General features: G+C 35.7%; 1 protein-coding gene across 3 annotated transcripts in view; it reads right to left on the bottom strand.

Moving 5' to 3' along the window:
- Positions 1-10,980: 10,980 nt before the first annotated feature.
- Positions 10,981-25,967, bottom strand: part of PCDH10 (protocadherin 10) — a 33,606-nt gene continuing 18,619 nt past the window's right edge. The window contains exons 5-7 of one of the 3 annotated variants that reach the window (XM_066547934.1): positions 16,922-17,017; positions 14,872-14,946; positions 10,981-12,601 (exon numbers count right to left, since the gene is read on the bottom strand). In XM_066547934.1, coding sequence (XP_066404031.1) covers positions 14,912-14,946; positions 16,922-17,017 — 131 coding nt within the window. In that variant the 3' untranslated portion in view covers positions 10,981-12,601; positions 14,872-14,911. The remainder of the gene's footprint in view (positions 12,602-14,871; positions 14,947-16,921; positions 17,018-25,967) is intronic. The other 2 variants (XM_066547935.1, XM_066547936.1) reach the window with 2 other exon arrangements.

Below are 25,967 nucleotides of genomic sequence, written 5' to 3'. Positions count from 1 at the left end.
ACCACCCATAAACTGCCACAGCCATGAAGCACTTTTTGATAAAAATTACTTTCCACAGCTGATTTCTTTTTGGCTGTGAGTTGTAAAGGATCCACTCTTCAGCCTGAGTACAGACCAAGGGATAGTTTTGTCAGATTAAACCCTTCTCCTGACCTAGAGATGGAGCAACTGAGAGGTGTTTTAAAAACTTTTATTCCATTTTCAGTCTCATGAGAAGGGTGAGGCAATACAGATGTTATAATTCACACCATCACAATCAGAAGCCAACTATTTCCTAATTACAGTACACTCTAAGTGTTTCTTGGCCTATCAGTTTAGCCACACCATGCTGTAAATGCTTTAAAGCTAATCATCAAAAAAATTACCCCTCGTGGGTCTTACTACAATGCATCTTTCATAGTTCTATTTGTCCAAAGTATCTAGTCTCATTTGCAAGGCCATCCTTTGAAACTTGTTTTCTCTCTCAACAATGTTTGTCCTATTCCATGGCATTTCTAAGTCAGCATTTCTTATCTCCGGGTTTGCATACAGGTGCACACTATGTGAGCCTTCTGTCAGGCTTTGACAATTTTCTACAAATCCATTTCCCACACAGTTCCACAGCAGGAATGGCCTGCTCCCCAGTTCATTCAAAGAAAGGTGACCAAAGGCAGGCTCCATGCTGAAGTCCCAGCAAAGTGAGCTCACTGCGCAAAGAAATGGATGGTGTTATCCCCCAAACAGGAGAGTTGGCTGCAACCTTCTGAAACTCCAAACTTTTGTTTATTGTTGTAGCTATTGCATGACATAAGCACACATGAACAAACCTAATAAAAATGCCTAATAAAATGACATTTAAAAGTGTTCTCCATTCAGTTTTTGAGAAGCAATACACTATAGTGATGCAGACAGAAGTACTGAGATATGAACACAGAATTTGCCCCATATTCCTTAAACAACATTGTTAGTTACTCATTCACGACCTGTACTGTCCATACCACTCCATTTCTACTTTGTTTTGCCTTCCCTTAAGGAAGTAAGCCCTAATTTTTGTCTGTGTATGTTTATCCCCTCCAACCCAGACTCCCACACTTTCTGATCATGACAGCTGCTGGTGATTTAACATACAAATGGCAGCCAGAGATGAGCAGGCCACAGGGTGTCATTTTTTATGCTATTTTATCTTTGATTCTGCCCATTCTCAGGGCAATAAAGAGAAAGATGGTACTGATATAATTCAGGGTGATAAGCAGATCCTTCTGACTTGAACAGGCTTCTTGTGATCTTCCATATTATTTAAGGGTTCAAAGCCTGCTACGGTTTTGATCTTTTAAGAAAGACATTTTCTCCCAATTTAGCTCCTGTGTGTTGAAAAAGTGCAGGGGGGAATACAACAGGGTGTTAAAATCCAAGATCAGTCCAGAGAGATATTCTCACCAGCATCAAGACAGAAGAGTGTCTGCTGCTCTCCTCTTTCTTCTTTGAAAGCCCTAAGGGAGCACAAATCCTGGGAACAGGATGGGAGCAAAAAGAGATCTCTGCTTCTAATAATACAATCTGGAATGACATAATCTAATTTAGTCTGGATGGCTGATGACAAATTGACAAACTTCTAGGATAATTAGCCTATCTCAAGAAAGCAGAGTGATGCATTCAGATACTTTTTTATATTAGCTCATTTCTTCTTCCTAAATTGTGAGCTCTGTGCTATGCCTTTGAGAGGGACAACCCCATATCTCACTGTTGAATTCAGTTTGCATTCATTGATTAGTTATAATATATAAATATATAACTTATAATATAATATTATATATTATTATATTATTATATATTTATATATAATGTATAATATCAAATTATTTATATATAATATATGTAGATATATACTTATATATATTCTATGTATGCTATATATAAATAATGCATAATATAATATAATATATATAATGATATATAATATAATATAATATAATTTTATAATTATAATTATATATTTATAAATATAATATTTTAAAAATACATTATGTTATATATAATATAAAATATTACTTATTATATAATTTATATTTTATAATATAACTTATATTATAAAATATATTATAAAGTATAACTTATATAATGTTATATTTTATAATATAAAATATAACTGTATGGTATATATATATATTATAGTTATAAAATATAAATATACCATTGTAGTTCTACATAGATATTTGGTATTTCAATTAATGTGTCCATTTGCCCTCTTTACCTGTCAGGGCAAGATGTTGACCTGTAGTGGGCTAAGAATCTACTTTTTGCTCCTTGGTTTATTTGGATAAAACAGGAATTGAAGTAGGATTTTACCTGCACGCCAACAAGTGCACAAAATTCTTTAAATGAAATTCTTTTCATATGTCTCCCATTATGTTATTTTTTCATTTGGTCAGGCCAATTGAAATGTCTCAGAAGGGGGGAAAATTGGGGAAAGAGGGAGACAGAGCTCTGTTATATGTCTGAAAGATTTTCGTTTGTAAGAGAATGCCAGGACCAAGTATGTAAAATGAAGACCTCAAGTAATATAAGTGACAACATATGCACAGGAAACATTCTTGTTTGATTTATTTGAAACAACTAGTATTTTGCAATCTAAATACTCTAGTATTTCATAATAATATAACATCAAATAAATAAAATTATCAAAACAAAGCTGCATCTTAAAATGAAATATTCTTTTTGCACCACGTTTGGGATCTCCCTTTCACAATGGAGGCATATCGTGCCTGCTTTATTTCAGTCTCTAGCAACAGGTTAGGTCAGCCTGTATTGGTAATGGCTTCAAAGTGCTGATCCTGCTGCAAGGGAAGAGATTTGGGAGCAATGACTGCCTCATGTCAAGGTGCTTTGGGGATGGGGCCTCCCAAGGGTGGCAGGACAGGGTATATCCCACTCTCCCAAGCAGAGAGCAGGTAGAGACAGCCCCAACCCTGGGCACTGAGGGGTGGGCAAATCCTCTTTTTTACCAGCAGTTCTGTGAGCCACACTCTTACTTTGTGTCTTGTCTGTGCCTTTGCAGTTTATGATGCTGGAGTGCAGGCACTTGTTCCAGGGAAACAACTCAACTGGTATGGTAATTTTGTTGTCATCAACAGGATGACTCAGGACAGACCTTGCAGAAAATGCATTCAATTGTCCAGAATCTCTGAACTTTTCAACATTTGCTGAGTAAATACCAAGTAAGTCCCTCCCAGCAATGCATTCTCTTAGTGTAGGATTTTTAGACTGCCCTTTGTCACGGACATCTTTTATGAAAATCCTTTCCTTAGGATTTTTTCCTCCTGAGAAGCTGAGAGGCCTCAGGAACAAAATGTAAACATTGATTATCTGCTGCTGTGGAATGTAACAGGTGGGTCTGTGATTGGCCCATGTTGGATGTTTGTAATTAATGGCCAATCACAGCCCAGCTGGCTCGGACTCTCTGTCCAAGACAGAGCCTTTGTTATCATTCTTTGCTATTCTATTCTTAGCTAGCCTTCTGATGAAATCCTTTCTTCAGTTCTTTTAGTATAGTTTTAATGTAATATATATCATAAAGTAATAAATCAAGTCTTCTGAAACATCCTTGTCTCTTCCCTCATCCTAAGACCCCTGTGAACACCACCACGGCCCTTGCCACTGCTATGTCCAAATATTTTCTGGTAAGACATTCATCTACATGACCAGCATTTCAGGGGTGGTTTATTCTTGATTTCTCCCTTTGGAAGAGGAGAAAGCTCTCTGTCATACACCTACTGCCACTCTCTGTGTCAACTACAAACACCTACTGAGCAAAAGTTCTTGCACAATATCACACACTCACTGGAGAGCAAGAAAATGAGTTTGTATTTAATCAGTGGTCAGCCATGGGAGGTTTAAATGCTCTTGCAGACTGCAACAGTAGAAAAGGAGAGAATCCTCCAACTTGCTGCTTAGAACTTCTTCCAGGCTGGGTGTGGATGCAGAAATTACATGAGGTGGAAAGAACTGAATACAGATTTCTCACAACCTGGTAAAATATTCCAGAAGTCATACCATCTGCCCAGGAAATCTTAGGTATCTAGTCTTTAACACCTTAACAAACATCTTAACAAAAACAGGACCCTGTTTTTAGGTGTTTGCAGAAAAAAAGTATTGAGCAGAAAAGTACCAGACAAAGAAATGCTGTCAGAGGCCCTTTTTATGCCATATGATCATAGTATTTGCTCATAATCTTGGCTGCTGAGGACAAATGCTTCTTTAATATGATGGGCTCTAAACCCAATTTCCTTTTCCCAACCCTCCCTAATCATCATATCCAAAAGGATTTAGGCTCTGAGTGGAAAGATGAAGAGCTCTTCATTTTTCTCTTTGAAGCTGTCCCATTTTGAAAAGAATAATTATATATTCTTTTGACAGAGAGACCAAGGGCACCAAATTGCATATTGCTCTCTAGACTGCTAGTTAGCTCATTAACCTGGATGTGGGGAGAGCTCAGCATGGTAGCACCCATGTGATTTTACATTATTTTCTTGCATAATGATTGTTGTGGTGTTTTTTAAGTTTTTTTACCTTATTATTTTGATTTAGGAATTATGTTTTGTTCCCACCTCTGCAGTATGAAGTTTCTCAGTTGTGCCTCAGGAAAATAATGATAGTGATGCAGGCATTTGTCATAACACTGGAGTATATTTTGGTTACTAATAAAGGATATGAAACCACACAGAACAGCAGCAAATAAATCTATCTTTAAATATCTATCTTAAAAAATCTATCAATAAAAATATCCATCTTTCAAATAAATATTTTTTTCAATGTCCATATATTTCCCAGTGCTGAAAGTTATATTTGGGATGAGAACATAAGATGTTTTGAGTTTGTTTATTTTTTTCCCCCTGAAGCTTTAAATCTGTGAATATCAGCAATGTGTTCAGTAAAGCAGTAGATTTAAATCTGTGAATGAAAATTAAACACCTAAAAAGTTTGCATGCAAACAGTGGTTTCCAGTTTACTCCAGATAGAAAGGAAACAGGAAAGCAATTTCCCTAGTCCAGTGAATCAAAGTGCAGACTTCAAATATTTTCTGTTACTGCATTTTATGTCCTTCTTGAACAGTGGTAGGTCTGGAAATTATTTATATAAGAAAAGAAAAACAGCTATCTACTTGATTTTGCCTCAATCTTTTCCTAATTAAGGGGTATTTCTTAGATCAGACTTACTAAATAGAACAAAATTGTATTTCTTTAATAATAAAATTAAATTAATTCCCTGTGTTGTAACACAGGAAGTGACAACAGGAATCAAAGGAGCAAAATTAAACCTGGGGGCCTTAATCATAGTTTCTATATGATAAGGGCTGCTTGAACTCCATCTATAATTATAAAAGAAAAATTAAGTTAGACTGGTAAGTCTATTACTTAACTGTTCCTAATGAGAGCGACCCCTCAAAAATAGCTGACATAAATGGTCAAAAGCACAGTGAAGTATCATCCTTGAAAAAGTTGAATTTGAAGAAGAATATGCAATAATACATCTGGAAGTAAGTATGTAAATTCTTAAATTTTCACAATAGGATGAGGAATGTTCCAGAATGTTCCTGTCCCCAAGGAAGTGCTGGATGCCAGGACTGCCCCCCTTCCCATCCCCTGGAAACAGGTGTAAGAAAAATATGATCCCTCCCATATAGACCTCAGCCATTTTATTTCAGCTTAGCTGTGATCTAATGTAAATGTGTACCTGGAGTGCCAAGAAAGAGATTTATGTTTTGTTTTGGGGGGTTTGTTTGCTTGTTTGTTTAATTTTCAACAGATTGTTTCAGGCAGCTCAGTGAGGTTTAATGATGTTATTACAAGGTATAGTGCATTTTCCCCCAAGATTATATTAATTATATTAATTTCCAGCACAGTCTCTCTTTTCTTTCTTTTTTGACAGCCAGAATATAACTCAAACAGAGCCTCTCTCAAAAACTGAATGGCTGTGAGCTCCAAGGGCATCATTTAGCCTCATCTTCAGGGGGTTGAGAATGAGAATGTTTGCTTGCATTCTTCTTATTTTTTTTTAATATAGCACAAGCCACAACAAATATATTGCTCTCATGGTGAAATCCTTCTCCTTTTGTGGTATTTATGTTCCTGAACAAAACACTATTTAAGTATCAATTAATGATGTCTGTGAGACTAGGAAGAGCAGAGAATATTCTCTCTCTTTGTCTCTTTTTTTTTTTTTTTTCCCACATAGGAACAGTGCCACACCACTGCTTTTCCATCAGCATCCCAAAACATTTCAGCCTTAAATTGTTCTGATCCCTGGTTAGAAAAGCTGTAGTGATGGGCATGGAATTACTAGGCAATTTTGACATCAGGCTTCATCTAGGTCGTTTTTCCAGATTATTCTCAACAAATGAGAACTCTCCACTGAGGTGAATGTGCAAACCATTCAGAGGGCTGCTTTTACACTCCAAGTATGTTAGGCCAGCAACGATGCTAGAAAACATCTTTCAGCCAACTCTGAAAGGAGATAATGTTCTTAGGATCTGTTACCTTCCAGAGCAAAACCTTCTGAAACATCCATGAGGTTGAGGTTGAGGTTGATTTTTTTTTTTGCTTGTTTTGCTCACATTTTCAACCAACAACTAGGGCAGTGTAAGAATACTCTGTTCCAATGAAATTTTAGTTGTCTGAACTTCTGCATAATAAAAACATGAATCTGTCTTTTCAAGACTGCATTTCTGTCTTTATCTTAATAGAAAACCTAAACATTTCTATCACTTCATTTATATTCCGTGTTATTTTGCTTTGAGATAAAATTATTAGAAATATCTGTTTTACATTGACACATAGCCATGTCCAAAGTTTCAAATTTCCAAACTGGATTGTGAAGCTTTTTTAAAAGAAAAGCCAGTGAAGTTTCCCTTTTTCTGATGTCAAATAATTTTACTGCAGGCTGCTCTTGCTTAAAAATGCATAAAGAAAGAAACGAAAACTTCCTTTTGTTCTCCTTCATATCACTGCAACTTGGGCCACTGCCTTTAATGGAATTAGGCTCTGATGCATATAAAATACAGCACAGTTTTGCAGCCTGAATGTTTGGATCCAAGATTTCTATAAATTAAGGTTGGTTTGGTTACATTCCCTTTATCATGCTGTGGTAAGGCTTTGTCATACAATACATTGCTCTCCAGGGTTAGTGCAAATCAAAGATGTGTTACCCAAAATATGCTTCTAAGTTGAGCATCAGATGAGCTTCAAAGATTAAAGTGCATGTATTTGAAAGCATTGTCTTTTCTTAAATGTTTAACTGTTTTTTCCATATTGTATGATATAGATCCAATATTTCAGTATAAATTCACCTATTTGTCTCTCTTCCACAGGGATGGTAAACATTATCTCAATACCACTTGCAATTTTTGATATCTTCTGCTTGCCTAAAGTGGTTACCATCCAGAGGACACTTTAATCAGTGCTGACACGGTGAACAAGAAAGCTTTAGCACAGCATCTTTCATCTTGACTCAGCAAGATTTCCAGCAGTTGCATTTATACAGTTTTTTGACAAGATGTTTCCTAAGTGAAGCGTTTGCCTTCTGGAGAGCTACACCCACAGAGATTTCATTTTTCTTGATGTCTGTCAATATCATGAACTTTATTAACAAATTCAAATTCAAAAACAATTTCAGTTCAAGAAATCTGTCCAAGTTAGTTCTTGCTTATTTCTTACATATGAGGATATCTACAAAAACACAGATGCTCAACAATGGACTGTAATGGCTGTGTATATTTGTTTATATATATATATATATATATATATATATGTATCCATTTCTTAGAGACAAAATAAAATTAAGGAGGTCTTTAAGAAGAATTTGATCTATGATTGTAGGGATCAGTGCAAAGGATTTGACTCACAGTTTCAGAATTTGTCATAGCACAATATTATAATAAAGTCCTACTGGCTGTCTTTTACATTACTGCAAACAGAACAGAATAAACAACTTTCTACCCTTTATAGACATCTAATGCCATTTTTTTGCAATCAAATTGCAATAATTGAATGCAAATCAAAGATGCTTATTTTGGCCCCTACCCTACACCTTTGTATAGGTTTTAATTCACAAGTCCAAATGTCATAAAACTTGAGACTAGAAGAACATGGAACAGTGGCGGGTTACGATCGGCTTTCTCCAGGTAAGACATACAAATATTTAACAGCCTTGCAAAATTGCAATTGCAATTTATCAGCCTAGGAAGACTATCTATTTATCCACCCTTTACCCTGAGGAATGATATTACTTTAAAAAAAGGATGAAAAAAAAAACCCTTCTATGAGCAGGTAACATTTTGGAAGTAAAAAAAAAAAATGAGTTGTGTGCTTGATTGTGGGTTTAACACGTGAAGAAGGGGCTGAATTTAATTCTTGAATGCAAAACTCCATTCTATACTAAGGAACAAGTCTTGTTTTGTAGTACCCTAACGTGTGTTTCTACCCTTTTGTTTACATTTACTGATAGGAGCTGTAAGGAAAGAAATCCCATGGCAACTTCCCAGAATTTGAACTATAGTTACACATACACACATACACACACACATGTATCTCCCCCACAACTATATAGAGGCTATAATGCAGGAATCTTTACAAATTGCATTTATCTGTGTATTTAATTTCACCTAATTTTGCAACAACACTAATGAAAAAAAAACCTATTTAAATTACTACACCTTGTTCCAGTAATTTAAGAATATGTTCATGGAAATACCTTCCCTCAATAGGCATGTTAGGAAAAACTTGCTTTAAAAAATTGAAATTCTATTTCAAGTAGTGAAATGTTAGTATTTCTAAGTTTTGGAAGAAACTGAAGTTTGATTTGGAAGAATTTGAATAGGCAAGCTGCTTAGAGATCTATTGCTACATATCTTAATCAGGAGTTTAAAAAAGAAAAAAAAAAAAAGATTCACAGACCTGATTCCATATTGTTCTTTTATAAGACCCTATCTTCTCTGCTTGAACTCTAATTTACTCCAAAGAGTTATTCTCACAGGCAGCTTGTTCTATTATGCTCATAAATGGTAAATTGAGACATTAAATACTGCTTCAAATAACTAATTGAAGGATAGAACATTCTTATCCCTACAGCTGTGCACAGATTAACCCCTCCAAAGCTCAGCATGCCCCACCAGGAACATTACAGAACAACAGGACTGAGAGCCTTCTCTGTGCTTTTTCTCTGAGGCAGCTTTAATTACACTTATATCATCCCTTACAGGTGGTTTTTGTTGGGGTTTTTTTTTTGCACTGTCCTTGAAAACCTACAATGAAGAAGATTCCAAAACCTCCCTCATCTCAGTTTTATGGGCATCAATCTTTCCCCTTAATACCTAACCTAAACATTTCCTGATTACTTTCAGTTCACTGTTGGGTCCAATCTGCAGATGAGAATCCTTCAATATTTGCATCACCTGTGCTCAGAGGAAGAGGCACACACACACTGAGAGAGGTCTGAAGGCATTCACAGACCTGTCCCTGCTCCCAGCAGTGTGATGGAATATTTGGGAGATGCTGAACAAGGCAATTTCAAAGGGAGGTGGCCACCTGCCCACTAAAACAAAGAAACAGGACAAACTGAGCCTCTGCACTGCCCAATTTGCCCTTCTCTTGGGACAGCAGCTATGTACTGGGATTTAATGTGTCCCAAGGCTTGTGCCAGCAAAGGTTAGTGCACCAAAACTCACAGGGAGCAAGGGAAATCAGCAGGAGCTACAGCTTCATCTCAAAAGCTCAGGCTGTAGTACTTCAATTCTTCCTTTTCCTTGACACTTCTGCATCCTACCATAACTCCCTTCAGGAGCTCTCTAGGATGAACTGAGGTCATCCCAGTGAACTCACAAGGATTTCTGTGTATATATGGACCAATGCCAATGATATTTAACATTAAATAAGAATAAAAAAATATTAATAATCTGTATGTATATCATACTTGATGGAAAGAGTTCAGTTTTGGAAATGAATGACAGGACATGATATGGTTAATAATTTTTGAAAAAAATGAAAAAAATGGCATGCGAAATGTGAAGAGAGTTTCATTAAATAGAAACACTTTGGCTTTCCATGAAACAGAAAGTTAAACAATTTCCTTTTCCTCCCAAAGACCAAAAAACAACCATAAATTACAATATATGTCTGTTAAAAACTGAATTAGAAACAGGTTTCAGAATGGCAAGGACTTTCTTGCTTTAAAAGCAGACACAAGAATCTAGCAATCTCCTTTAAATGGAATATTTGTCACAAATTCCATTGCTTTTCTTCATAAAATAAATGAAGCCTGTAGGCAACTAAAAGGTCTGCTACCTGGAGCAGGAGGAACATTTCACTGTTGGATTTGCTCAAATCAATAGCTATTGAAGTTGTTTGGGGGATTTTTGAATTAGGTTTTGTATAAAACACATTTTTAAAAGGATCTCATGAAACAATTTGTCGTTATACAAACGTGCTAGGTGTGCACATTAAAGTGTTTAATTAACATATTAAATTGTTTGGAATATTAAATTAACAACATCAGGGCCCAGTCCACTAGTTGTACAAAGAACTCGTGGAATTTGATCAGGAATGTTGGATTCCCTGTGTATATTTGGATCCACAGCAAGATGGCTTTCATACAGGTGATTTATATATTCCTATCTAATAGAAACTGCCATTAAAGAGAACAAAAAAAAAACCCAGAACCAACAAACAAAAATAAGAAACCCAAATTCTATTACGACACAGCAGTGACCTCTTACACATTCATCCCATGGCAGCATTGGTGGGGACAACAGAATTCCAAAATAATGGCATGATCCAAATCCCACTGCAACCAATGAAACATGCTTTTGTTTTACTTAATATTGAATCATCAGAAGAAATTGGTTTGAATTTGGCTAGGCATTGGCTGACAACAAAGGTGTGCTCTCATTTGCTTTCATTAGTTGATGTATTAAAGTACAGTAAGGGAAAAAAAAATCACAGCACAAAAAAAAAAAAAGAAAAAAATTTTACTAGGTTTTTACATTTAGTAAATGGTACTTAAACTCCATGGACATGAAAGGTAGTTTTAAACTTTACCTTCGAAATTTTACTTTTTTCAATATTTCATAGAAAAGAAACGCTCTAAGATACTGTTTCAGACCACAGAATTATTACAGAACATAAAGATTATATGCAAGGGCTTAATCCTTTTCCCAACAAAGATGGTGGCCAACACCATTTGAACTCCCGTGGGACAGGGGTCAGCTGAGAATGTGCCATGTTCCTAATTGGAAATCTCCTTTGTGATAAAAGAGTCTGGCATACACTTTGCCTTTGTAATTTGAATTCTATCAACAACTATTCCTAGCCACAAGAGAAATATTTTTAGGCAATATATTTGTATAGTTTCACAAAACTATGTTAAAGAGAGATGTGTGGGTGTTTGTGTGTGTGTGTATGTATTTATGTATGTATGTATGTATACATATTTATGAGCTTGGGATGATTTTCTTAAAATACTTAACTTCACTTACATTATATCTTACATTGCAAAATGTACAGACACCCAGTGTTCTTTTTAACAACATATACAGGTGAATTTATAGAGCCTTAGAAAAGGTTTGTGATTCCAAATTAAAAACCATAGAAACACAATCAAAATAATGGAGAGTGGTTTATACCTCTGATAGTACATAGCGCTCATTGGGGTAATATTGACAGCTGCATCTTTGGCATTGAAAATTCCTTACACCTTTTTGGACAAAATGTTGTTGCTTACAGCTTTTTTTTGTTTTTTTTTTTTTAAACAAGAAAAACAGGATCGACCAAAATACGAATTTTGGGGAAGTACTATTAAAGGTTTATTTTATTTTTGTTTTTAGCAAGGATAGCTTAGGAACCCTGAATTATCTTCTCGCTTTAGTGTATGGTGTAGACTGTATGAATCCATTTAAAAATCAACTAAGTTGTACCACGTTTTTCGGAAAATTATATATAATATAATATATATATATTTTATATTTATTTAGAAGCTTTGAAATAGTACAGTAAACACTTTGCAACACGGTGTATAAACTACAGAAATGTCTTTGATAATTTTGTGGGTCTTCAGATTAACAACATTTTTTATGACCCACAGGTGAAAAGAACATGATCACAATCTCTCTTGTAAAGTTGGAATAGTTTGGGGAACACTTGATCACACAAAAATAATATAAAACAGTCAAGTTTAAAACAGTGATATTGCATTTATAATGCACATCTCTTTTATCTGTACGATTGGCTTTTTGTGGTGAATATAAACATCTAAAGGGCTCAGTGACATTTTGGAGAGAGAAAGATATATAGTGCTGTAAACAGGCACACACTGATCAGAGAGGCAAGATCAGTTGCCTCTGAAGTTTCTACAGTTCTACACATTTCAACTCATTTCTCAGGCCTGCTGAGAGCAATTAGGTCCTATTGTTGGCCAGGATGTCTCCAACAGCACACAAATCCTTCAGTTACACAGAACTGGATGGCCAAGATAATGAAGTTGAAAGCTGATGCTTTTTGTTGGTCGACTTTCTTTTGTGCAAATCATGCTGCTTCAGGTAAGTCCTGTAGAAGTGACTAGCATATCCTTTTCCGTGCTGCAGGAAAGAAAGAAAGACACTTCTGAGAGGAACAAAAATAAAAAATCAGTCTCCAACAGTTCTTAGGTTTAGGGTTTCTTAGGGTGTAGAGAAACAATCAAAATTTGTCACAAACTGACGCTGGAAATTCCCATTATAGCAAACAGTTTAATGTTGATTCACTTTTCAGAGAAAGCCTCTTTTTGAGGCTTGATAGCCTGAATATCAAATTTCATAGGCTGTTTTATTATTCTGTCTAACTTGTCATGGCAAATATTCCAATGTGCCTGTACAGAGTCAGTATAAGGCAAATATTCAGACTTACAGGTGAAGTATTACTCGAATGTCACAGGCTAATTTTCCCCTAGTTCAGCTTGTTTTTTGAAGCAAGATCTAGAATGCCCCCTAAAATTCAGAAGCTAGTTTTCCTTCTCTTTCAAAGTGAACCATTATCCTCATCACTAAATGACCCTTCAGTCTGGTTTGACAGATGAAAAAAATGGTACATTAGTGCTACAATTCAAATTTCAGCATTTACTGTTGGGCTGAAAATTAACTCATGTTACACAGATGAAGAAGGTCAATGCATTAGCAAAGCCATATCCTAATCCACCAGCTGCAGTAGCTGTATTACCTCAAGACACTGGTTAATTTAACTGTAATTGGGAGCAAAAGTAACAAGTGATTTGTACCAGCATTCAGGAAGACCCCAGGTTAAATTCTGATCTCAGTCACACATTAAACCAACGAACTAACTCACTTACTCAAGTATTATAATTAGCATCAGCACCATTCTTATCTGGTAAAACTTAGAGTGATAAAATCAGGTGTTACCTTAGCTCCAAATCAACTAAATCCCTACCTGAAATTCAGTCTGCTTCTCTGTGTGAAGTTTTACAGCTGAAACAAAAAGGAATCTTAACTTTCAAATGAATCTTTCAATCAATGTACAGGTTGATGCTTGCGTGGTGACACATAAACACATCCAGTCTCCGTTCCATTTAACATAAATATATACATTAGCCATAATTATTTCCTGGATATATATTCACCAGTAAAGGTATGAAATGGGGGTACTGTATCACAAGGAAGTTAGAGTGGAAGTTAGATTACTTACAGGAAAATGTTACTGTGGGTGTTGGATGTTTGTCTAATCTAGCCTGGCTATGCTACAGGGAGCACACAGAAAAATGTGAAAAACATTTCTGCATAAGCTGTCTGTTCAACATACAGAAATTTGCCAGATGTGTTGTTAAAAATAAAACATCTAATAGACGAGGTTGTCAATGTTTCAGTTCTGTAGCAAATTAGTAGCAGAATTAGAAAGAATTTTTAAAAGCTTCTGCAAGATGTTTTTTAAACAATGCTTTTAAGAATAATGAGATCAGAACCTTCATGGTGCAGTGAATGATCAGATAAATCCAGTATCCAAATATCTTTTAAAGTGTATTTTTTTAATATTACCAGAAACAATCATTCCAATAATGGTAGAAAAAATAACAAGACTTATATTGGATCTTTAGAACTTTTTTTCCTGAAGTTCAGTCATAATTTCAGTTCTCTTGTAAATATTTAGGCATAGTTGTCTAGATTGGTGTCTGCCACTGAGGAACTCGTGCTGCACTACAGACACAGTAGGACTTTGCTGGGAGAAAGATAAGCAGAGATGCAGCTGGGGCAATCACTGCTTTTATGCAGCACCACTGCCCCTCTCCTGTCTGACACAGTGTACTTATGTGGCACCATCTTCCAGATAATGCAGAGACTGAGTTACTGGCTGTGTCTGGCCTTTTGCCATGTAAATTGATGCATTTGGAAATTTTTAATCTTCAGTTAACATGCTTATATTACAAAACAATCAAGCCCTTTTATAGCAATAACTAAATAGTATGCATTTAAGTTGCAGAACTACTGCAACTCTCCCCACCTACAAAAATTGTTGTACCAAATCTTAAAATATCCTCTGCCAACACATAAAAAGCATTGAATTTTAAAGACAACTTCTGGCTTTTTTTCTGGTTCTGCACAGAAATTTACGTGCAAGCAAATCTCTGCATGTCTATACCAGTTTCCGTCTTTTTACAGATGGGGAATATAAATCAGAGAGGTTAAATGGAAAGGAGGGTGGACTCAACTTAAAAAAAGAGAGCAATGAAAGTTCTGACATCTGTTTCCAGTTCTTTGTGTGTGCATGCATGTGTGTTCATAAATAAGCTTTTAAATAACAAACACTAAGCCTCTCTGTATCACAATTTCTCCATCTGTAAAATGGGAATAATATTGCTTACCTATCTCCTAGAGGTGCAGGAAGGTTTAAATCACTATTCTTTATAATCCACTTTGAGATCCAGAGATGGCAAGTGCTATAGAAATGGAAGTATCACAGTCAGTGTAAGAGCTGGAACAAGAACACCATAATTTCTGGTGCCTAATATCTCCTCTGAGATCACAGCTCTCTCTTTCATCCCTATTTTACCACCTGTTCCAAACTCTCAAACTAGTACACAGGGAACCTTCAAGTCTGTGTGAGTATGGGTAGTCAGAAAAAAGGCTTTAGTCACAAGCAGTTCCATAATTCTGATAATGTAATTTATACTAATTGTACATATATTCTAATATTATTTGAGGTGAACAAGATGATTAAAGATTCACAAGCATTACAATTAAAATTCTTAGGGTACAGGATTTGTGCTGTATCGATCCTTCCTGGAACAACAAAGATTCTGAGCATTACAGTAAGAGTACTTAATGCATACAATTTATATGGAATAAAATAAAATAAGATAAAATAAAATATAAAATAAAATAAAATAAAATAAATAAAATAAGAACTGGCAAAAATATATTAAGATTCATTTGTTGCTCAAGACACCCTAATAAGCCTCCCATCCACAGTGAGCTAATTCTGTGTAGACTGATAAGGGAAGACATGTCAAGACATCAGTGGTAGTTGAACAGAAAAAGAAATTAAAAACACTAACACAATAAACCGGAAAGAGAAAGTAAAGTATGCAGTAATTATTCCTAGCTCATGGATCAGAAATGAACAGAAAATACTGTAAAGCCCTTGTCTCTTTAATAAATCTTCCTTTCACGCTGTTGCAAATCATCCTATTGCATCCAACTCGATGTTGGATTACTACTTTATAAACTGTGAGTACAGGCAGGAGCATTTCCTCTTATGGAAAAGCCTAGAAGGGATTGCCTGTGCTTGGAACACCTTCAAACTCTCAAAATCAAATTTTGCTGCTGCTTAGCAGTGCTAGCTAATCTAAAGGGGACAGAGAAAGGGCTCAGTGCTTCCCTTCACAGCTGGCAACCCAAGCAGCAAAAGAAAAACCCATACTATAAACTCATCCTATACCTTTCATAACCATTGTCACTTTCCCTCTGGACTGTATTTAAGAGCTCCATAAGCTCCCACAGCATTACTTCTGCTCTTAACAGAACAACTGCTGAGTCCCCCTACAAGTGCCAACAGCCTAAAGATCCAAAGGAACTGCTAGATAATAAAATTTCCGAAGAATATAAAATACCAGGCATGCTGTTGCTGTTACAGATATAGTCCTGATCCCCCTTCACTTAGGAGAAAGATGGCATAAACCCCTTTCTTTTAAATCAAAAACCCCCTGCAACAGCAGAACAGGGGTAAAGCCACTATGTAAACTCTTTTCTTGTTTCAGATCTGCATTCCTTAAGTTCAGACAATATCCAAGCAATATCTGCCTTCACACAGGCTTTTGTGCAAGCACTCAACTCACTGTCTTCTCTTGCGGGTGCCCTGTACAAACCGTGTGCCTCACCATGCCACACAGATCGAGCCTTCCCCACAGAATACAGCAAATGATGAAGGAGCACAGGGTGCTGTAACTTCCTGCATTTCACTCAGAAACAGCCCAGCTATTCTGGCTTCACTTGCAGTGAGCAATAATTTAAAAAAGGAGTTAATCACCTCATATGCATTACGGCAAGGTTGGTTGTAAGTCTGCATTGTTAATTTTAACTGTCCTTCATATTTTGATGGTTTGCCTTACAGTCTACATCTTAACTGTAGCATATGAAACATGGCTCTTTACTAAGTCCCATCAGCTCCACCAGAACCAGAAAATGATAATTCTGGTGATCAACCAACCAACCAGACTGCAAGTTCATCACTCCTGCTCTAAATCCACCCAAGCAAATAGTGACCAAGACCTAAGCAGTGGTAGAATGTATTCTGTGAGAAATAACCTGGCTGTTCCTGTTAGCTTGGAGCTCAGATATCAGCAAGTATGGCCTTTTTGGAAAGAGGTCAACAAGTGAATGGGAATGCAGAGTAAACTGCCATAGCTCCCTCACCCTTCGTAGTGGTGCATCCAGGTAAAGGGTGAGACACACGGCTGGGGCTGGGGCTGGGGGATGGAGGATGGGGATTACTCTGCTGCCACCCATGTTCTGTGGATAAAAAAGCATTCCAGTCACTGCAAGTGTCAATTCAGTATATTTTGCAATCCATAAAGTCTTTTTTTTTTTATTTTAAAAGTGATCTATTACTTAAAGAAGTTTGCTAAAGCATCGCTAATAATCTTTTATGAATATTCCATTAATGGCATTATAAAAAGAGAGTGTCTCATCCAGGCCAATAAACTTTGGTACACAAATATAAAAGTTACATTTTACTCATATATCTTTTCCTCATGAATTAGTTTAAGGGGAACTTTTTTCCTTTTCTTTCAAGGCTTTAGTGCAGTGATTTCGTTCTTCAGATCTGTATATTCTGTAGAGAAATCTTGGATAAAACACCTTGCATTCCAGATGCCCATGTTTAATTTTACACAATTAATGTGGGTTTAATTTTTTACACAATTAATGTGGGTTTAATTTTACACAATTAATGTGATACTTTTGAACTCTACATTATATCAAATAGTTCGGGGGGGGAGAAAAAAAAAAAAGAAGAAAGATGGAACATACTTACTTTTGCATTTGAAAATATAGACAAATAATTAAATAAGCTCAAATCTCCCCTAATGTAAATGAGTCTGCTGGCTTTGGTGATCACTGTCTGTGTGCTTTAGGATGTGTCTGAAGGGCCCTGAAGGCCACTAAAGGTGTTGGGTGACAATGAGACCACGTTCTGCCTGTTGAATTTTGGCATGTGACAACACAGGCAAGGCAGGAGAAGCTCCTGCACGTGAACCTGTCATTTGCCCCAGGGTAGAATTTTCCTCCCCCATAACAATATGGCATTCAGCATGGCTGAAATGTTCCTTCTGGCATCTGCAAAATCCTAGATATAAATATGGTTTCTAAAATAAACCGACAACATTCGGACCGATGGGTACAATTACCCAGATTTCGTGTGAAACAAGAAAACCAATTGTGAGCACTTGGTCTTCAGGCTGTGAATAAATTAGAGTAGGCCAAAATGCAAAAGTTTTTATTGCTGCACTGAAAGTTTTCTGAAAACAGGCTTGATTTTAGCTAAATAAATAATCTCCACAGGCCATAAAAATAGTTTCTTCATTTGAGACTATATATTTACTTCTGGAACAAATATGATTATGGAAAAAAAACCCTGTCTTTTGTTTAAAGAAAACGATGTAACCATGTATACTCTGCTTTTCTTTCTCCTTTCATTGAGTGCATAACATTTCCATGTCTATATTCATTTCAATCAGTTCAAGAAAGACGGATTCTCAACCATGCCAAAATTTGACAGTGCTGGATACTGCACTGACCATAATGCATTAAACCTGACAAGTAGTGTTACCTACTCCAGGAAAAGGGGGAGAGAGGTTTGTCCTTTGCACTTAAGCACAAAACTGCCACTTTTCAAATTTGAACATCATGTTCCAGACCAACATCAGATTATCGTTATTTTTAGAAAAACATTTTTGACCAAATTGCTGATTTACACATATTGCCACTTCTTTTAGCTTTGAGATTGGAAAATACATACTTAAAAGGTATTTAGGTATTTTCAATGTTTAGAACACACAACTATTTTGTTATGGAAAGTGAGATGCCTGATACAAATGCTGACACACCATGACAGCCATTGAAATAATATTTCTCTGATGCTAATGGGTGATCTGAGATTTATTTGCTACCTGGACTTTGCTAATCCTCTGGAAAAGGAAAAAAAAGGGGAAAAACCAGAAAAAAAAAAAAAAAGCTTTTAAGAACAACTACCCAATTCCCAGTTCATGTAAGCAGTGACCTTAATCAACATGTGCTTTACATCAAGCACATGACTAAGAGGGATTGACTTTTGAATCAAGCCCTGGATTTTGTCATCAATGTTCTGCTGCACACAGGATACTTTCATGTGCATTTGATTTTCTGTTCTAAATGCAGAGAATTTTTCTTTTCCACCCCCAGCAACAGCCAGAGGCATAGTAGATGTCAGATTTGATTTATCTCTGGCTCTGATTATTTACTACCGAAACAATGCTTTTTAGTTACTACAACTCAGCAGAGAAAAGCACTAAGCTGTATTCTATAATGTACCATAAAAACACAAAAGACCATTTTTTTCCACAAGATACAGTGGGAATAAAGCTTCTTTGTCTTTCTGTACTATTATAACTATATTATCTACCTGAAAACACTAAAGACAATGCATGACATCACCACTGAAGTCAGAGAGCCACGGAATATTTAAATTTGCAAGAGTTCTTATAATTATGTTCTGTGTTGTTAAGACCTATTAAATAACTCCCAAATTACTCCTGGTGTATGTCAAACTTAAAGCACAGAGCATATTCCCTAAGAATATTTCCAAATTCTCTGTCAACAATTTATTCTATTTGCATACATGTTGTAGTACTAATTCACATTCTTTACAACTCACTATAAGCTAACAATTTTGGTATCATGCTTAGTAAAACTCCTATTTGATTCCTTTCTTATTTTTTTAACAAAAATTGCTTATATGTATATATGCAACAGTAATTTCTTCTCCTCAATCTTCTTTTCTTTTTCTCCATTTGTTTTCCTTCCTTGTTTTAAAAATTCACCATTTTTATTGCATTCTTACAAAATCTGCAGTACACATTTCTTTCAGCTGACAAGCCTGAAAATGAACATTTCAGTTTGAGGGTTAACCAATGCAGAACACATTAAAGGCCAGCTACAATGTGACTTAAAATTTTCAGAGCCCTGGGGAGAAGAGGAGGGATAGGAGCCATTCCTCCTAAATTGCTCATAAGTGCCTCAGTTCCCTATAGATTCCAGGGAGAAGCAGACATGTAGATCACCATTTGGTGTCCTTCAGAGGTGTCTAAATTATTCATGCAGGGTTTGGCCTGAAATAATTAAATTTACTTGTTCTTACATGAGGTAACATGCATTACAGCATTACATCAGCATCACACGATGAATTCCTATCCAATTTATCTTTGCCATTATGGTTTTTTTCCAACATTCCTCTTTCCTAGCAGGGATTAGCTGGCATTAGGACCTGACAAGTATGTTCCCACTCTTTTTCTGAATGTTTTATTCTCTGTTTTAAAGCACACTGCTTGTCATGAGCAGCACACACTCTGATTTCAGGGAGTCTTTCCCAGTTTACCAAGATAACACACTTAAGTGTAAAAAGCCTTGTCACAAGCCTTTCAAAACTTCTCTTTTTCAAAATCACACATATTGGCTTGTTTCTATCCATAAATGAAGTTTGCCCATCACCATTCTTTAGAGTTAAGACTACCAGAATGGAATGATTTATGCCCACATCATTAAAATTTCTCAGCCATATCAAGCAATCTACGTGGGCCTCAGCACGTGAACAAATTCAATCTGCTTTCAGTTGTCGTCCCTGGCACCATGTCCCAGACTTTTTAGGGAAAAAAGCTGCTTGACACAGGTTAAAGACAGGCCAGAGAGTGTGAGAGTACAGACCATGACCTTCCAGTGGTGGAAAGGATCCTGTTTAATTCATCAGAGTAGCCATAAAGAAGCGTGGAAGTACAAAGCACACAGTCCTTTATCTCAAGTGGAGCAGAAAAAAAGTTATTACTGCATCTCATTTGTAAGGTAGAACTTTTTTAGATCTCAGTTCCTATCAATACCCACAGCTGTGTGCAGCTCTATTCAATTGTCATCTAAATTCCAATTGAGCATAAATGGATGTTAAATTAAAGCCCAAACAGTCAACTAAAAAACTCACAAAGTGACAGAATTTTACTCTGACAAAAGATGAATTCACACTATCAGCATCTATAAAATCCCTTATGAATAAAGAAAGGTTGTGTTCAAGCAGTTTCATAATGGATCTTTTTCCAGGGCTGAAGGCAGCTGTGATGCTGAAGGTGAAAAAGATAAAGTCAGAAGACTCAGCTCACTTGCAAAACCAGGAGTCTGTCATCCCTGGACTTCTTTGGGGGATCTACTCTGCATCCTTTATTTTCCCTTTTTAAGCCACATTACTTCTGATGGGCTGTAAAAATGTCATGTAAAGTAACACCCTTTACACATATGAGATAGGTTCATGTGTATGCAAAAAATGCAGATTTACTCCTGCAAGTACTCATACAAGCCTGTGATTTTTAGGCAGAATCTAGGAACCAAGTTCTGAAAATTTACTTCTCCATGTCCACTGTATTTTCTTCAACCTATAAAGACCATTATCCTAACAAAGAAAGAACTCAAATTACCTCAGAAGAGTTTGGATTTTCTGTGAATCCACATTATATTTAGTTTTTCCAACAGGTATTGAAGTTAAAAATAATATTCTTCTTCTATCTCCTACTTTCTCTCCAAAAAGGTACCCAATACCTAATTTTTCATTTTTCTGACCTCGCCATGCTATGTTTCTAAAACAAATATATTCACAGCTACTTCCCAGCAGCAGTCATCAGACTACTAGCATGGAAATGTGGATTCTCAGTAGTTAATACACAAATAAAGCTGTTTACAGGCTACCCAGACAAACAGCAACACCGATCCCTACAGCGTGCTTGTCCAAACGTGATAAACAGATGCACTGCTTCCCCATCTCACTGCTTATTTGTTGCACTCTTTAAATGGTTTTCCCTATTTTTCCCACTTAGGTCAAGGCAAGAAAAAGTAAGAAAAAGGAAAGGAAAACCCTCTAAAAATTAAAGCAGTGGAAATGCCCATGGAAAATCACAGTTATTGTGTACAGGAAAAGACCCAAAGCGAGCATAATTGCCTCTGCTCTGCAGGCCAAGGAGTTCCTTGGGCAGAGGCACGCAGAGAGGAAAAGATTTGCTGTGCACAAACCCAGGATCAGGCACACATTCAATTCTCCAGCTCCTGACTGTCACAGCAAGGAGGTTTTGTACATTGGAGAACAGCATTTATTTATAATGAATAGAATTTTGCCTATCAAAAATAAATAACTTCAGTGCCTTTGAAAATTTTAACTGCAAACATCTCCATGCTTCCCAGAGGGACTCGTGTCCCTAAGTGGCTAAATTGCTTTTGGCATAGGATTTAAATTGATGGGACAAAAGGCATTTTGGAATTTTAAACCAGCATAGCACACTAATCTCTAAAATTACTCTAAAGTTTCAAGCAAGCTTTCTGCTAGGTTTTTCAGACTTTGTCATACTCCACTGGTAGGAACACAGAAAATGGTATCTCATCATTTAAAAAGAAAAATCTCCACAGATGGTATATGCACAGCACACATAAGCACTGCCAAAATTGACCTAAATGAATAAATATAGCAGCAGTCTGAGATAGCTCAGATACACGAGACTTCTATGCATTCCAGTCAGAAGTGGCAAATACAGATTTTTACTGCCATTAGAGGAAAAAAAGCAGTTGAAATTCTGTATTTTTAGGACTTAATTAAAAGTATAATTTTCTTTCAAATAAAACTCACTATTTTTTTTTTCTAACTTTTTCCAATTACTTTCCTCCACTGTAGCTGGAAAGCGCTCCAGAGTTATTTCAGATAAAAGACATTATGTAAACTCAAGGATGGGCACAGTTTTTAATCAGTATTTTGTACAGTGGCAGACACTGTTAATTTTTTTCCAAGACCACAGTTACACAAACAGATTGAAGCAAATAGTATTTAATAGCTATCACCTGTGCTTTAAAATTAAAAGAACACATATTTCACGTTCTTATATTATTTCCATAAAAATTGATTAAAATAATGTAATTTATAGGCTTTATTGGGCTACAGCCAAGTTTTCTTTGCTGCATTTATATATTCCTTTCTAATCTGGCTTTCTGAACTATCCATTTCCTTTCTATTGCTGCAATAATGCTCTGTAAGTGTTCTTCCCCTTGAGCAGGAGCTGCAAGAGGAATATATTCAGAAGAAGAACGTGAACCAGTTGTGAGTGTGAGACAAAAATACCTTTCAGAAGTTATGCAATAAACACTGAACAGTTGAATCATCAGAAGTGGTTTACTCAAGATCATAAAGAACCTACTATTATGAGTAAAAGTACATCAGAGTCTTGCTCTCCCTCAATTATATTGTAATTAGCACACATGTTTAAATTTTATTTCAGGTGTAGGAGGTTTCTTGTAAGATTTATTTACCTCACAGGGGTGATGTATCTGAAGTGGCAAACTTGAGCTATGAGGAAATAAACCTCAGCATTTCAAATACAGCAATTATGGGAATGCTCTACTAGACCTTTTAGAAAAGAAAAAAAAATTCCATTAGGTTTCTTAGCATTATTAGATGGTGGCCCTTCGACTCATCCTCCGTTTCTGCTGAGCAATTTTGCACAAATTTGTGCAAAAATCAGAGCTGTGGCCTGTCCCAGGGATAAACCCCTGAATATAAGTTAGGAGCTTCACTGTGGCAGGATATCCACATAGTTTTAACTCTTTTTGACCACAAAACTGTATTATTCACAAAGGAACAACTTTTTACTGTGCACACGAAACTTGTTTATTCATAAAACAAGTACATAAAACAATAAAAACATTTTGTTTCAAAAATTTTGTTTTGTACAACTTTTTTTAATCCAGCATGATGATGTTTTCTTCTTAGACCAAGAACTCCAATTTATTGGAGCTAATTTCTTGGGTTTTACTTCTGTGCCTTTTTACTTCAAGTGGGTGCGAAAATCACAAATTGAATTTATAAACCTATTAATGAAGGGATCAGACAGCTCACAAATTTATACCTGATCTGTATTAGAAATCACGTAGGCTAATTTTAAAAGCAAAAATGCAGGAAGGCCTCATTTTTTAAAATTAATCGAGTGTCCCATTCAAAAAAGCTCTTATTGATATTTATGTAAATGGAAAACTATTATGTCCATCACAGCTGTGATAAAACTACCCAAATAATTCCCAGAAATGAGATGTAACTAAACAAATAAAAAATGAAAGAAATGTCTTCTTCTGTCATATTGACTGTACCAAAGTGTAATTTCTCTCTCCCTCTTTTATTTTTTGTTTTTTGGAAAGTTGTTTCTAGACAGTGAAGACTTCTTGCTTAAAACATCTTTTCAAATATTTATGCTAGACATCAGCAGAAAATGTTGTGTTACAAATCCTGGCATACAGAATTGGGCCTTTATGATCCCAACTGGTTCAAAATACACAATAAATATTTACATGCACTTTTTTTATTCCTTTGAAAAATAATCAAAGGATTGTGAGGCACTTCTTGTCGTGGTATAAATACATGAACATTTTTCTCCTCTAGGTCATTTATTCTAATCTAATTCAGGGATGTGGATAATAACTATAAGTTAAACTGTGCTTTGTGTCAGCTCTGTGGTAGTTTATTTTAAATAAATTAATGGTCCAATTCATGAACAATGAACAACTGTTCAAGAAGAAAGGGATTCTTTCCCCCTTTCCAATTCACCTTGCTTAGACACCAGCTCTTTGGGTAAGAGTCCAGCTTTTTTATCCTCTGTGTCCTACCTAACATGATAAAATCCTGATTCATACATAAAATATGTTGATGGTGGTGGCAATACTTTCTATGATAATGATAGCTTTTCATCAGTGAGGGTGAAAATGCCTGAGTGTATGTAGAAAATGTTGCAGAGCTAACAAGGGGGCTACTCTAGAACACAATCATTATTTCAGAATGTCTACCTGTATAAACACTGTTATTTCATGCAGGAAATTGTGCCCTTATGTAGTTTATTTCAACCTGCCTTCAAAGGAGATTAAGCTTTGCCAAAGTAATTTTTTTAGAGCAAAATAAGCATTTCTACATAGAAAGTTCAGGTGTTATGGCAATTTTTGACTGGTTTTGTATATTGAAAAAATCCAAACCCTTTAATAGGAAGAAAAATTATTCTGTTGCTAATGTCAGTATGAAACTTCAGGAAAGCTCTAAAGCATTATAAAATTATTGCCCATCTAGAGTGAACCAGAAATTATATTTAAAAAAAAAGAAAGCTATTTCTTGTTAATTATAGACCAAAATACTCCTGAGGTAGATTTAATGGTGCTGTTTCCACTGCTATCATGTCAGGACCTTGTTCAAAGTATTATAAATAGAGCAGAATCAGACTGATCAGGTATTCATTGTGGAGATAGTCTCTGTTATATATCCTACAGAATCTGGTCCAACAGAGTTTGAAACTTGGATTAGGGATTTTGGGAACTATAGCAATATATTTATAAAAACAATGGCTAATATAACCACCACTGAAAGAAAAAAATGCTATAAATGGTTAGAATTGAAAGCATAGGAATTCTTTAAAAGCTACATTTTATTTTCCTCACCAGTGTTATTTCACTTATTTTCTCCGGTGAAGTTCAGAATTTCTTTCATGTTTTATGAACATTCAAGTCATTATGAAAATTTCTTAACTGTCTGCAGAAATGCACTGTTCAAACCACGTGGATGAACAACAAGTAGTAAGTGTTAGTTGCAGAGTAAGAAAATTATGTAAGTTAGGAGAATTCTGGAGTCACTCTATGAGGAAACTATTTTCAAAAATCCTACAATTTACTGATCCAATCATAACTTTGTAATTTTTACTCATAGCAATTACATAAAACTTACAGAAATAAATATATTCTTCAAAATATATTAAGTACTTAGAAATCTACTTACATTACATCTCATTCAGAATAATACATAGAATATGAATGTTTATGTGGAAACTGGTGTATGAGTAAGTCCAATGGCTTAAGTGAAAATTGGATGATGGAACAAAAAGAAAATATGAGATTTGTATACTTTTCTACATAAAAATTTGTAATACAGCTGCTGTTTTCACTTAACCAAGCAATAGCCTAAACCTCCAACCACAAAGACCCAAATACCCAAATTCCCACTATATGGAGCCTTCAGCTTCAATCATGCTGCACAAGTTCAACAGGTTACTGCAATTTAAGTCAAATTGGTATCATTTTATCAAATGTGTGCAATCTATGTGTATTTTATCAAATGTGTAAGGTGCATGATCCAATGTGGATGATCAGCTCATGACCC

The sequence above is a fragment of the Molothrus aeneus genome, chromosome 4 (assembly GCF_037042795.1).
Source record: "Molothrus aeneus isolate 106 chromosome 4, BPBGC_Maene_1.0, whole genome shotgun sequence".
NCBI lineage: Eukaryota > Metazoa > Chordata > Aves > Passeriformes > Icteridae > Molothrus > Molothrus aeneus.
This window is presented reverse-complemented; position numbering and strand designations above follow the sequence as displayed.